The 15,669-nt window shown below is 38.5% G+C and overlaps 1 protein-coding gene across 2 annotated transcripts in view; it reads left to right on the top strand.

Moving 5' to 3' along the window:
• Positions 1-15,669, top strand: part of LOC106483488 (ubiquitin-conjugating enzyme E2 E2) — a 215,120-nt gene that overhangs the window by 168,035 nt on the left and 31,416 nt on the right. For both annotated transcript variants that reach the window (XM_067292473.1, XM_067292472.1), the window contains exon 4: positions 6,507-6,639. In XM_067292473.1, the coding sequence (XP_067148574.1) occupies positions 6,507-6,639 (133 nt within the window). The remainder of the gene's footprint in view (positions 1-6,506; positions 6,640-15,669) is intronic.

Below are 15,669 nucleotides of genomic sequence, written 5' to 3'. Positions count from 1 at the left end.
AGCAAATAAGGTTTTGGGAGTTTTCAGAAGATTTTCAGGAAAAAAGGAAATGAAAAGTTTCTACATTCCAAAGGGACAAATTGGATAGGAAGTTGTTTCTTGCTGAAGATTTAAGTCATCAATATTATAGACAAACTATAGCACTTCTCTCTAATTCTGAAGTGGTTTGTTTCTTTAAGTGTTCTTTGATTTTACTGCTCAGAGACTAGCATGATAATTTTATTCATAGCAGAGGTGTTATTAACCATACAACTGTGCCCACTGCCACAGGCAGTCTCAGTGCTTGCTGCTATCTCTTTGTTTTTGTTTTGTAGAAATGTATTCCTTTGGCTGCTGTGGCAACTGTTTATTACATACATTTATAAAAGTACCTACTGGTATCACTGTAGCATCTGGGTAAGCAGCTGTGACTCCCTTTCCCTTCTCCATCCCACTGTTGCTGCAGCACCTGCTCTGCTTGCTCTTCATTTTCTACATCTCAGAAGGGCAACAGGGAAGGAAAGAAACAAAATGAGTAACTGCCGTCCTGAATTAAAATCCCCCTGTGCAACTTTCCACCCCCTCCTCCTTTCTGGAGAAAGATTAAAAAACTGCAGAATGCGCTGATGCCTGTTGATGAGAGAAAACACAGGGCATGTTAGGGGGAGGGAGAGCTGCATGTACCCGAGGGGACGAAGGGTTATCCATGAAGAAAGACCAATGAATCACCACCATGCAGAGAGAGAGGGACACCACCTTCAAGCAGGAAAGAGAAAATAGGGGTTTTAGGAAGAAGAATTGTCAATAACAAGGGAAGAGAAGGGGGTGAAAACTCTAGATGAGGTGGGTCAAGTGGCTTCCAAAATGGAGAGAGGAGAGGACTGGCAGAAGAGCAGAAGCAGCACAACAGATGACCGTTAGCTAGAGGACCAGTGTCGCTGACACTGCCTCCGTCTGTCCTAAAGCCAGAGAGACACAGCAGTTACCACGGAGGGGAATGTGGAGGGTGGGAACTCCAGCTGCTCGTGGAGGCAGGGTGCCAATACCTCCCAATGGTACTATTTGTGCATTTTGTTGAATACGATTGGCCTTGGTGTGCTGGTCAGCCTGAGAGGCACCTGGTGATGCCAGCTTCAGCATAGCCCTTGCTGGCTGACTTCTTCCCAGATTGAGATTACCTAGCAGCCACTTTGCCAGCACAGCTCCACTGCTGGTGGCATGGCAAAGCCCAGGCGTGGGGACAGCACTGAGCTCCTCCTTGGTGGCGTATCACTTGAGACACGCTGGTGGTACAAACCAAAGCCACACTCCTGCTCAAGACCAGCTTCAGTATTGGCAACATGTTCAAAACAGAGCAGGGATATGTATTGGATTTATTTTAATGAGGCTTCGTGTGAGTTTCTCAGGAGACGTATCTCACTGAAGGCTGAATCTGCAGTCTTCTGTTTTATCACATCCATCCTTTTCCCTCACCAGCTGTGCTCTTAAATTATTTCAACAATCTTCTGATACTTTTGTATCCACTTTGCCCTCTGGGCAAGTGGCTTCCCAGAAGCATTCACTAAGGCACCTAGAGGCAGGATCTGCTCCAGCGTAACTGTTAGATGTGCAAGAAACAGAGGATTGCAAGAAATTGTGTTGTATGTCTCATAAGTGGAGATAATTCTGCGGTGAGCTTCTCTCCTCAGAGGGAAACCTCTTAAATCGTGAAGTCAAGGCTCCTTGTAATAAAAGGAAAGCAAGAGGAAGAGACTTCCTTATATCCCTCTTCCTTCTGCTTTCATATATTACTGTAGATAGTTCAGAGGGTCTGCATCCTCCTTGAACTGCGCCTACTGCAAGGGAACCCCAGGTCTGATATGTGTTTTTGTGCTTTAATGCAGTTCAGATTAGATAAAACAATAATAAAAATGAATACCATGGACAAAGTGAGTATAACATCCTGTTTCTGCTTTATTCTGCCCTGTTGCAAAGGAGAAGGATAAAAATAAACCTAAACTCACCTGGTCCAGGAGAATCTTTCCATTTCTTTTGGAGCCCTGAGGAACAGGAAGGCCTTCCAAGCATCTTGATTTCCTATTTTAATTAGCCTATTTGCTTCCCTCCAAAGGCCGTTAGCTTGTTGGAACCAGACACAATGCAAGTTACAATTGCTTTTCTCGCTTCTTCTTTTTATGCTACAGGGTTATCTTTCCCTTTCGTTAAGGAGTGCAGTTACACTTTAAAACTGGATTCCAGCAAGAAATGCAAAGGAAGACATTAACTTGTCCTCATTTTCCACATCACTGGAAGCACAGTATGAGATTATGCTACCTCCAATTAAAAACATAGGGGAAGCATGTGATCCCTCATCAAGAAATATAAGTTAGATTAGAAAATAATAACATTATTTTGATCAATTCATTCCATATGACTAATTGATAAACATGTAGAATATCTTTATTTCTTTGGCCTTTTACATTTTCACTTTTTTGAGTTAAGCTCTGGAAATTGAGTACATTTCTATAAAAATCACAGCTCTGATGAAACTAAAAATCAACAGTGCTTTCATTACTTCTCTAGATAGGTTTTTAACATTATGTCTCATAGATGCTGTAGTTTTCATACAACTCTCCTGTTAATTTATTGATACGTCATTTTAAATTGAATATTGTAGTACATTCCAAATGCAGTCAAAGCTTAGTGTTTATAAAGATTGTACTGGACAAGCAGCTTTTAGCAGCACTACTTTCAAGTGACTGCCTGCCTAAAACATGTTGAGGGAATAGAAAATACTCAATATGTTAAGCATATTTAAAGTAAAATGGATTCAATTATAGTAGCATTTGAAGTATTTTGCTACTGACTATAACTGATGCGCATACATTTCACCTGCAACCATATGTGTTGGAAGCAGTGACAGAATTGAGGTGTATTAGGAGAGGCAAAGGAGAATAAATACAAAGGGGACTGTTTTATGTGTATTGACTTCTTTGTCCTTAATTTCATATATCCACACTGATGTCATTCTAAAAGAGGATGAATAAGATTGGCTTGATGTCCACCCACCCCCAGCTCTTCCAGTGAGCAAAGCCTCCCTAGCGGGTAAAATAGACAGTATTCTGGGGAGTGTATCATCAGTTTTAAGGGAATAATGACAGGAGAGAGCTATCTCTTGACAAGCCATTGATAACTTTAAGTCTCATGAGCCTTTATGCTCAGCTGCACATCCTTAGTCCTATGTTACAATTCCCACCTGGAAATACTCTGGAAATGTTTGGAGTACCAGCTCCAGAATAACACTGCATTCTTCTCGTTGGGCTCCGTGTTTTCTTTATTCTGCACAGTTGCTAGGGGTTAAGAATCAGGGCTCATATTTGGAGGCCGAGCTGCTGATCTGCCAGCATATCTGACAGCAGATCTGTCCTTATCCTAACCACCTTATCTTTATAATTCAGCCATTTCCACCTGGAGCTGCTAGAGCCATCATTATTTCTCGCCTGAAGCTGACTGATTTAGCACTAGGTTAGCGGCAAGCAGCACATATATGCTCTGGCTCTGGGTCAGTTCAGTTCAAGACAGATTTAGTCTGCCCTTTGCCGAGTGGGTGCACATCTGAATCTATCCTTCCAAAGATAACATAATTTCAAGCACTGGAATGTTTAGTTTACTTTCTTTGAGATCTGTGATTTAGTTGCCATGTAAAACATTTGGGCTTCAGTGCGCCGGGCAAATATCCATGTAGAGAGATGGGCAATTAAATCCTCTTGCATTATAAACCTTATAGAATAAGTCTCTGGCTGAGGGCTTGCGCATATGGGAATTTTCTCTGGTGAAGCCTGAAAAGTTGTCATTCTCGTTGCCAATAATGTGGATAAAAAAAAGGCTTAACAATTAGGAGAGAAGGAAAGCAAGGAAATACACCTGTCAAACTTTTTGTATTATTAATGTGCAAGTGAAAAAATGTTATGCTTGTGCATGCTGTTGCCCTTAATACCAGCTGTTGACTGTGCACATGAATCGGTATTTTGCATCGGCTGAACAGCCTTGCTGCCAGCAAGCACTCTAACGGGCAAACATTGATAACAGCAGTCTTCCCACACTCCATACAATTCAAGCTATTCTTTAAATTAATAATAATACTTAATAAAGCTTCATCTCTCATTTGCAAAGAAAACCTTCAATTAATGTTAATCAGCATCTGCAGAATGTGATCAGGCTGGGCTTGTAGCTGGACGTGCCGAAACAGTTCAACTGGCAGATGGAGCATTTTCCAACTATTTTAATTAATGACTGCTCATTTCAAAGGTTAATGCAATTAAACAAATAGGCAAAACAAATAAAAATAATATAAGTTATGAAAATACCACTGTCAGAGACAGTTTTAGCATCTGATCAAAAAAGTGGGCCTGTCTCAAACCCATAAAGGGCCCAACCATCCCATGCTGGTTAAATGAACACTAATACAGGCGAGGTTTTCTTTTTTTACTTGCTGTTTCCAACCATTTCTCTGGGATTGATATTTATATCATCACTTCCATTTTAACCTTGCTGGTATCAACTGGGTCATTGATTCTCCAAGTATTAGAGCATTTTCCTGCAGAAAATAGGAAAGGATTTCCTTCACATATTATAGGGTTTTTTTTCTGTAAGATTTAGACTGCCCTTACTTCTTGCCTTTTCTTTTTGAACTAATTGCCTGAGTTTTTAGGGCTTTACTTTCTGTGAACCTCGAATATCGTGACAGTGGTAGTCCCGCATTCGTTTGGGCTTATAAAGAGTTCAATTAGCCCCTTAATGCCTAGTTCAGTCACAATTAAACCTTCCCTGTTGACTTGGGGTTGGTCTTTCTAAAGGCAGAGAAGGTGTTTTAATTATTCATTCTCTGGTTTGTTTCTTACAGCAGTCTCAGCTGTGCTTTATTATTCAAAGGTTAATGCAAACTGAGAACTGGGTAAATTAAATTTGTTTGGCAGCCAGCAACCTGATGTATTACAGACACTGTGAAATATAGATGGATGAATGATGGCTGCACTTTTGCTATTGTGATACTTAAAAAGCCTGATTTTATCTTTAAAACAATTGCCAGTTTTGTTACTGAGACTGATATAAAATGAATGTTCCATAATATTATATTCTCTGTAACCCATTTTTGTTAAGAAAGCACGTAGTTTAGAAAGCCAAGAAGCATTAACAGCTATTATAGAAAATTGATGTAGGTACCATGACTAATGAACTACACTGCACGGTACTAAGTCGCTCAGTTGTATGCAGGGAATCATGCAGTCAGAAGTTTTAATGAAGGGAGCCCAAGGAATTTCAGGTGAAAGAGGGTTTTATTAACTTTCAGTGAACAAAATGAATAGTTGAGCAGTGAACATGACATGATGTCGTATAATAATTGTATGCCTTGGGTATGTTGTGAGGCATGGAGCATAGCCAAGAGCTTTCATCTGTTTTACACACAGGGTTATTTCACAAACCCCTGCATACTGCAATCTTTATTGCAAACATAACAAGAATTGTTTCACAAGAAATGCCTTAAGAAAATACTACATCATTTATTTGAAAAATCTACCAACACTGCCTTCCTGTGAAAAATATTAGCCAGATACCCAGAAGTCACCATCCCAATTGATCCTAATTAAAATTCAGGCCCTGTATCAGTGACTTGTATCAGTAAGCTGTGAACCAAAAAGAAATCTGCAGTTTCCTTAAGAGGCCACCCTGAGTAAAATATATCTTTCCCTGGACAAGCATTATGTTGTCTGAAAAAAAGGCTATTTTGGCTTATAGAAGAGTAATGCCCAAAAACTTTATTAGTTTTTAATTTGCTTATCCAGGAATTAACTATGCAGGTGAGAGATTTTTCTTTTTCTGTATACGAGACTATGTTTTGAATATTTTAAATATTGTTTCAGTGCTGTGTTTTTAAATGAGGACTTTGAATTAACATAATCCTACAGTTTAACCTGCTTTCTATTTATAGATTTTTTAAGATAGTGTGACAACTGCAGAGTAAAGCAACCTTCTGTACTAGTGACTGGAGTCCTTAGGATAGTGACTTAGAAAGTGCAGCTCCAAGGTCATTTATACAGTGCTAAGTCTTTAGTACATCATGTGCTGTATGATAATGTGTGCAATTATACTGCTACTGACTGATGAGGTAGGTGGATGAGAAGGTAGGTGATAATAGGATGGCTTGTAAGGTGAGACAGTGACAAGATATCTCAGCCAAGTCTCTGTATCCTTGTACTGTAAATACTGCACATCTGCCCCCTAAAATATTTGAGATAAGACAGGACTTTTTCTGTATTTATTTGAATAATTTATAAATCAGTGATTTTAATACTTCTTTCTGGGTGAATGTGTGAGGTCACTGACTGAGCTAAGGACACCAGTTACATGTGTTATCGCAGGCTGACTTAATAAACATACATAATTTTAACTTCTAGTGTTGTTGCACTACTATTAGTAGAGTATAACTGATGGATGGATATTCTTACGTGTATGTAATTGTTATGTTATATTTTTGTTCTCTGTTTTAGTGCTGGACCCAAAGGAGACAACATTTATGAATGGAGGTCAACTATACTGGGTCCTCCAGGGTCTGTATATGAAGGTGGAGTTTTCTTCCTTGACATTACCTTTTCACCGGACTATCCTTTTAAACCACCTAAGGTTAGTAGGAGGATATTAAAAGTCTGCTAGGAGTCCTCTCCTTGTGATATTTTTTAATGTGTGTGTTGGTATACAACTGTAGGTTAAAATATAAAACTCTGAAGGAAATAATGAATATTTAAAATGAATATTTTGATGGAAAGAATTTAAATAACTGCCTAAAATTTTCCTGCATGTCTCCAGTATACTTGGACAGATATGGATTTATTTAACAAATGGTTACATAACTTCAAGCAGTTATTTGTTTGATTTGGGTTTGTTTCTAATATGAAAGCATTTATATTTATGTTGCACCCTTTGTAAGCAGCTGACGATACTTAATCTTTGCCATTGACCCCTATCATTCACCAGGGGTCTATGGCAGTCTGACAAAATGCACACTTTTTGCTCTACCCCATATAAATTACTTCTGCAGATGCAAAATACTCTACTGTTCATGAAGTTATAATTGATTACTTTACATCAGTTTTCTTGAAGAATGTGGAAATAAGGCAGCAAAGACAAGAAACTGAACTGAAAGACAATGATTTGTAGAATTCCTCATGGTTTCCTTTTTTAAGGCTGTCAATAATGGCAGTAACCACAAATGTAGAAACGTACCAAAGAACTGTGCCGATAACATGAAGTTGGGAGATCATCACCAATAAGGGGTAGGCTCAGAATGCCATACAGGAGAAATCTTAGTGGTTTTGAGGATGGGTGAAACAGAAATGGGGTGAAATGCAATAGTGCAAAATCTCATCAATAACCAGTAGCAATAATTTCTGAAGGAGGAGGCCAAAAGGGGCTGTATTGGTTGATCACAGGATTATTATAAACTGCCAGTCTAATTCATCTATAACAAAGATAAGTACAGCCATAAGATGCATCATCTGGAATTTCCTGCAAGGAAACGTAAGGAATTATCAGTGTCATATACAAGACATTTAAAGCACTTTATCGAGAACAGGGAGTGCAATTCTAAACACCTGTAGTCAATAAAACTCATAGAAACTGGAAAATTTACCCAGCAAGGCTGTTAATAGAATTGGATAAATTGATAGGCCTGTCTTATGAAACAAAGTGAAAAAAGGTTACTTGTTCACCTTACAAGTGGGAAGAGTGAGGTTCTGGGACAGCTCCCCAGGAGGAGTTATGGAGGAAAAAATTTACATTCTTTTTGACACCCTTATGAAAGGGTCGATATGCCATGTTTGCCTATGACAGAAGGGTGTTGCATTAAAAGAGAGATTAGTTGATTCCTGATTACTGTGAGTAGACGACTGAAAGAGAAGTATTTATAAACAGAATTTTAATGCCACAATAATAATTTTGTAGTAGTTAACATTGTTGATATCATCAGAAAAACTAAAAAAGAAAATAACACGAGCAAAAAAAGAGATATAAATTCAAAACATTTGCGATTCTATAAACTGCACTTCCCCAAATGGTGACCTAAAGATGGGACAAAACCGCATACTCTAGCAGTGTTAGAGATGGTCTAACTTTGTTTCCTATTTCTGTTGTTACAGTTTATGGAAGCTGTGAGGTCATGACAAACATTATGGGGGTTTGTACACCTTGCTGACTACAGATTTTCTGATTTAGATAACTGTAATTGCACAGCGAAATACTATTTTGGACTTTATAAGTCCTAGCTTCTAGTTCAGTTAGCTGAAGCTTTGGGTATGCTGAAATCCAGTGATGCTCTGTTCCCCTGCCTTGTTCGAACCTTCCTCCCGACCCACACCATTTTGGCCTTCTCACTTGCTGTATGGATTTCCATCTTGACAGGTCCCTTCTGTTTGCCTCTTTGCTTGGCTTAGTCTGTTTGTAGTAGTTGTAATGCAAGAGTTAACGCTCAGTCCCCCAGCAAATTAAAGAAAGAATTATTTAGTGGATATTGGCATATCCACAGAATGGATTTATTGGTTATAAAATACAACTTGAAGTTATCTCAAAAATCCAAACCTAACATGTTAAGGGCTAGATATGAAAAACAAGTTTGAGGGACATCTTTTGTCCTTCTCTCCATTGCAGCTGTTGAGTTTTGAGGCAATATATGCAATAGGCATCCTTTTAAAGTAGAAGGTGAAGGTCCAGTTTGCTTTTTCACCACAAGGAAAGACTTCTGCAATCCACACTCAGTTATGTTTGGTGACTGAATTATTCTGAGATATGAGTAAAGCAGCTGTGCATTGCTTATTAATGAAATATTAAGCAAAGAGGAGGATCTTATCCTGCTTTGCAATAGATCTTTTGTCTGTCTTTATCTTGATTCCAACTGTCATTGTAAGAAATGTGTGCATATAAATCATATAAAAATGTATTGCTTGATAAAGAACAAGAGAGTTGCTGATGCCATATTGTATTCCTACAAGACCAGTATTTATGATGAAGGAAATTGTTATCTGTAAGAAAATAAGGAGCACATGTGCACAGGGGACTAGTGTCAGATTTAACTAATATTTCACTAACATACTTTATACACATAGGTTCTTACTCTAGTCAGCTGATGCCACTGCTGTAAGTAACCCCCATCTTCAGACCTGCTGTAGGAACTCGTAAACTGTTGCTACTTCATTACACATATTTTCCAGACCCTATGAAATTGATTCATAGCTAAAATACTTTGGGAAGTCCCTTGAATAAAGGAGTGTGGGAAGATGACTGCTTGTCATAAGGTAACTGCTGCCAGTCAATATTGTTGGGAAATAATAGTTAATTATGTTCTCCAAACACTTATTTCTAGCATAAGAAATGTGCTGAGTAGGTAGAACATAACATTTGGAATCACCATAGAGTGTTATCTGTGTCACTGTGCGTTGACATCTCTTCCACTTCACCGCAAGATTTGTGATATTTAGTGCTGTTCTTAAAATCATAGTTCTTAGGGTCATGGGAATAAATAATCTTAGATTTTTTTTTTCTAAGTATATTCCCACTTCTCATGGCTGTATCGTCTTAAAAAACCTAGAGATAAAAATGCAAAACTGGAATGGAATGTACTGAGAAAGACTTAAAATGTATTCCTGAATGCTGGCAAGGTAACATCCATGTAAGTACATAACAGAAAAAGTCTAACCCACATTTCTTGCTATGGTTGAATTCATACATTCCTCCTGAGATTTCTGTGGGCCATTTTTATCCCTCTTTTACTATGAAGTAAGGAAACATTTAAATCAGTACTGTCAAAATTGATCTTCCAAAGATGTGACCACAAAGACCTGGGAAGAAACAGAAACTGTATTTCCCAGATGCAATTACGTGACCCAGCGTAAGGTTCCAAAGGCAAATGCCCATGTCACATAACACAGTTATTGTTTCAGGGCCTAATCCAAAGCCTATTAAAATCAGCAGAAAGTTTTCCACAATCCATTTTCCTTATCTATTCTCAGATGTTGTGTACTCTGTTGTCATACATGTGTAGGTTGCACTTGCATGTTGGGAAGGGAAAAATAATTTTTCAGCTAAGAAAAATATATTGAAAGTGAACTCTGGATAATGTTAAGTGTCTTTCATTTTTTTTATTATAAATGAAATATGTTTATGGTGTAGCCATTGTTTGGTTTATCTTATATGAAGATTTGAATAATTTCTAAAAGATCCCAATTTCTTCTCTAAACCCTGCTGATACTTATTCTGATGATTGTGGCACTCTACTGCATATTGGAAAACATTAATTAAAAAATATCTGAGAGCACATTTGCACTTGAAGAAAAGAAATATGGACTTAGGGGTTTTAACAAATTTAGAAATTAATTTTCATTTGTTCTTCTTGATAGTTAATTTGCTTTATCACTTAAAAGAAGCTGAATCAGTCATCCATTCAGTTTTTATTTAAACAAAGAAAAAATGTCTATCCAAAACTTTGATTTAAGCTATTTAACTATTCCTTCATTTTTTACACCTTTGTAGCCTTCAAAATCACAGCCACTTAAGATTTTAAAATTTTATCTCTGTTCTTCACGTCCTCTAATTGCTCTATGTGGTCCATTTTATGTTCCTAGTTTTGTGCATCCAAACATCACTGCCACCAGATTTCCCCTCTAGTCTGCACCAGCTAGTTGTTCCCCTACAGATCAATAGTTCTTTCTGTCCGTCTTTGCCTGTCAATGTCTCTCTAAAGTTGAGTCATAAGCATAATGTCAAATTAAGCTATTTTTCAACAAAATAACTGTGGTAAGTCATGGTATAGTTTGCTCTCATGGTATTCAATTTTTTTCTCTTTGAAGTCAGTCTATTTCAGTCTTTCAACTTTGTCTCATGCCTTGAAACTGGACTCCAAACTTTTCGAGACAGAGGTCACTGACCCTTTCAGCCCTGCTTTCCTTTTAAATCAATGGCATTTTGCCTCACCCGCAACTGCAGCATAGTCATGCAGAGGAGAAAGTTGTTCTTCTGAAAGAAGTTTCTCTACTTGTGACTGATGCAGCTTGAAAAGAAGTGACAGAGGGCCATCCCAAACTATCTCCAATTTATCTGTATAACCAGATAACAAGATTTTTAGAACAGCTCATCTGAGAACTGACAAATTAGCTTTGGCTTTCTGGGAGGCTCTAATCAATTAAAAACATTTCCTAGCTTCCACTGCGAAGAAGCTTCTGCAACACTGCAGAAATTAGCTGAGCACCCAGTTGGCTGAGTCAGCAAGAAATCAAGCAGCCTACAGTGTCCTGATTTTCTTGCCAGTTGTATCCTCTAATGTTTAAAGCATCGTGCTGGTTTTCTGAGATGCCAAGCAAGAGGAAGGTATGCAACAGACAAAACAAGTCACAGTGTATGCACATGATCTCACCTTTTGCCAAAAGCAGATGCTGATGAGACTTCAATCTTGGCTCACAAACTCAGGACACATTTTATACAGTGAGGTTTTGCTTCAGCCCAAAAATATGTTATCTCCCTTGTAGTGCATTGGACTTAGGAATGGAGAAAGTTGTGGCCTGCTCTGATTAACCACTTAAAGAAATGAATGAAAATACTTAGATGGCCTGCCAAGGAAATAACTTTTTATTTCTCCAATGCCTTAATGACCCCTCAACCTTTTTTAGAAATACCTTTGAGATTTCTTTTTCCCGCTGTCTTCCTTTCATGCTTAATGAATTCAGACAGTTTCCCCTTTGGTTTTAACAAAGGAAAGCTCTCCCTCTTGCTCTGCCTCTTTCTCTAGGGTATTGAATGGGATATATAGCTATACATACATGATAGATGTCTCTTGTATGTATGCGTGTGTCTATCTGTGGGTGTGTGTATACATATATATATAAATGGATAGGGTGTATCACATCTTTCAGTCAGCCTATTTTTGTTTTTGGTCCACCTTAGAAACCAGTAATTCCCTAAGTATGCAAACTTTTTTGATCTGAGATCTTCTAAAGTTCAGCCATCATGACAAATTAACACTGCAATGTTATGTACGCTATAACTGTCAAAGGAAGGGGGTTGATTTCATTAGCCTCCATACTGTCCCTCCAGAACAGGAAGTCTTTACAAATCAGGAAACCATATCACAGTCTTTCATACAGTTGTTTGTAAAAAAGAGAATACTCTTCAAGAGAACACTCCCTCCAGGAATTGTCACTACAGTGGTGTCTGCGTTTTCATCAAGAATAATCTTTATTAATAACTTCTGCTCAGATATTTGACTGTGTTCAGTCTATTACAGTGTCAATTCAATTTAGCTGTAGCTGATACAATATGGATATATCTATCATTATCCTAGTACTCTGCTAGCTTTATTTTTGAATTTGAGTGATTTATAAAATCTCTTAATCCCAACTCTACAATTAATCTTGCTAGGGACTTTAATCTCAGCTGACTGAAAAATTGTTCGCAGGACTTGAAAGCTGCAATATGCTAAATCACCTCTAAATCAAAATTAGAATAACAGAAAACCCCATTTCCTCCTTGTAAATCTCATATGTCTATTGACTGACTGAAAAATTGTTCTCAGTGTTTGAAAGCTTAGCTGCTTTAAATCAACTGCTAGTCTGCTAGGGGAGTCTTCTTCCTTTGTAAATGTCATACACAGTATCTATACAATCTGGTCTTGATGGCAATATTGAACATCTCTTCAATGCTTTGTATGTAATTGCCATATAACACTAATCTGTATGCACAAAATACCATTATGTGGAATCCTTCTCCTGCAGTACAAATTTTGTACCCTTTTGTTAAATTCGGTCTCATGTATGATAGGCAGTTCCTTTTATTCCTGGCTTTTACTCTACTTTTCATATTTATTTTATATGTGATTGGCTGTTAAGGACATTTTTCCTTATCTGCAGTGTGATAGAAAGACTGTGCTTAGAAATTACCTAAGGGCGCATGAGAAAAAATAAGCATTCCTTGGTATTACTAACCTAAGGATCTCAGAAGGCACAAGTGCTCTTCTTCTACTTGTCCCCCCAAATTTTATTTTTAGAGTACTGATGCTTTTTTGTTAAAAATCACATTTTTAATATAGTTCTCCTGCTTATTTTAAACTGCCTGTGTCACTATTAACACAATTTACATGTCAACCTCTCAATCTCAAAATAACCTTAAGTGCAGCCTATCTGACCATCACTCTTTGCTGTCTCGGCAGTCCTGGTGTAGGCAGGGCTTCAGCCCGTCTTCCCTTGTCCTCCCCCAGATATCGCTGTCCTCTGACTTGCCTTCAGATATGATAGTCTGCTCTCACTGTTATCCCTTACATGCAGTTGCCTCATCATGCTTCTCTCGTAGCCCCTGTCACATCCCATTAGCTCTCGCTGCCGCGCCGTGCCGCTCGCAGCTTTGCTTGGCTACCTCCCGCCCTCCCTGCTCTCCTTCTCCCCATAGTCCCCTCTGCCGCCGTCTCCCACACTGCCGTGCGCCGTGCCCCCGCGCGCTCTCCCTCCTCGCCTAGCCTGGCTATTTATGGCTTCTTGCTGCCGGTGGCCCGGGGATCCTTCATCCATGCCAACAAGAGGAGGTGGCAGGCTTTCCAAGCCAGTGAAGACTTTGGACGACTGGAGACAGCAATTGGATGCATGGGAGCCTCTCCAAGGCACAAATGAACAACCCAGCACTGGTAGGACAGTGTCGGAGGTAACAGCCTTCATCCTGCTCTTCCCCAGCAGCTGTTTGCTGGGAATTAAACCTGTTACAGGCAGTGCCCGCACACACACCGCCTGCTGTGAAACTCTATCCAGTCCACAGATTGTGTGTGTTCAGATAATATGTGGGGTACTATATGGCAATGTACAGCATGGAGCTCAGTGCAGATTGGACCTAGGTGACTCCTTGGGAAACTTTAATCTCTTTCAAAATAACAGAATCGCAGAGATGTAAAGTGGAGGACAGAGATGCAAGCAGAAATACATAAAGCTGAGGAAAGAATCAAGAACCGTGTTTTACTATCAATGAATGTAGAAGTCACATCTGATAGGATAGCACCTTGTAAATCTGTGAGATTTCCTTTGAATTCAGTTATCTGATCATTCTTCCAGTGACTGCCAAATCGTATTGCCAATTTTTCCAATGAATGGCCTTCTTTTTCACTCTGTTTTTAATATACTAATTTATATCACTGGTTTATATTTACTTCTTTAGTCTTAATGAAAATGAACCTATCCAGCTACACCCTTCCCGTTTTCCCTCCCCAAAACTTGGAAGGTGCCATCATTTCTTCCTATTTCCTATAAATACCCAGTATATTAAGTGCCCCCAAAGCCCTGTAGAGGTCCAGCATCTTGCAGGGGATATCTTCTACCTCATAGCAGTGGTTTGCACGCTACCTGTCAAATTTACTTTCAGAAGAGGACGTGTGATTTCTATTGGATATTCAGTATTTTTAGAAACGGCATTGATTCCATCGTATCACTCGCTTTTTCCTGCTGCATAAAATCCATATGTGATCTAAAAATGCATCATGTATTAATGTTCTTTCTTGTTCTTTTTACGCACACACAGGTACATATACATTTATACAGATGTGAGAGAAAGAATTTTATATATATATTATTACCGCATACCACAAAAAGGCGTCCTGATTACGAGCAGAAACAAGTCTATTACAGTTCCGAGGTGAATCTGCCCAGAAGTCCCCATGTAGGGAGCCCCTAAATATCCAAAGGCTGTTGAATTGGGGGAGAAAAGAAAGCCAAGTTTTCTTAGAATAAAATTTAGACACGTAAGCACCTGCTGCAGCCTGTCTGCCTTGCCCTCTGCTAGCACGGTGCCCGGCGTCCCCTCCTGGCACAGCCGGCTCGCTCTCCAACCTGATTTCCCTGAGCGCGCCCAGGAGCCCCCTTCTTACAGAAACAGCATGAGTAGGAACAAAAGTAAAAAGCCAACTACTATCTGTCACATTGTGATATATGATTTGTTATGTAAAATAGAAATGTTGCTATGGGGTAGGTTTGCTCACATTTAGGCGAGAACAGTTGTATTTCTTTAAACCACACATGAAGGAGCACTTTGGCAAACTCAGAAGGAAAATATATATTGGAAGATGCAGCCTACATGTTTTAAACTATGAAAAGAGGGGATTTGTTTTGTAAAAGTTAAATGACAACTGAATCGCTAAAAATTTTACTCTCTATAAAATGACTTTTTTCCTGACTTTCCAATGGAATTACTAAATATAAGAAAGATTATGTTATTTAAATTAAAATAATTTTATAACAATTTGTACTGACTTTATGGGAGAAAGCTTTTGATGTTTTTGAGGATCTTGCAATATTGTTTCTATTCTGACCCTCCCTAACCTGGACACTATTCCATTTCCTTTGTTCTCTCCTGCTCTTCTGCTATTTTCAGAAAACTTGGTACAACTTAAAAGAATTTTTTTTTCTTCCCTTCTCAAGTACCTCATATTAGCAAAATCCTTCTCTACTTTTTCTGCTGTCAAGTCTGTGTGTATATTTACAAGTATATTTATATAAAGTAGATGTTTAGCATTGTTCTGTTTATTTAAATTTATATTTCTTTTTCCTGCAACAGTCTATTCAATGAGGTGGTGTAAGTTCAGCTTCATATTTACCATTAATATACTGAATGATAACTCAAATTGGATACTGTTTCATT

This window comes from Apteryx mantelli, chromosome 2 (assembly GCF_036417845.1).
Source record: "Apteryx mantelli isolate bAptMan1 chromosome 2, bAptMan1.hap1, whole genome shotgun sequence".
Lineage (NCBI taxonomy): Eukaryota > Metazoa > Chordata > Aves > Apterygiformes > Apterygidae > Apteryx > Apteryx mantelli.
The sequence above is the reverse complement of the archived record's forward strand: the minus strand, read 5'-3'. Positions and strand labels throughout refer to the sequence as shown.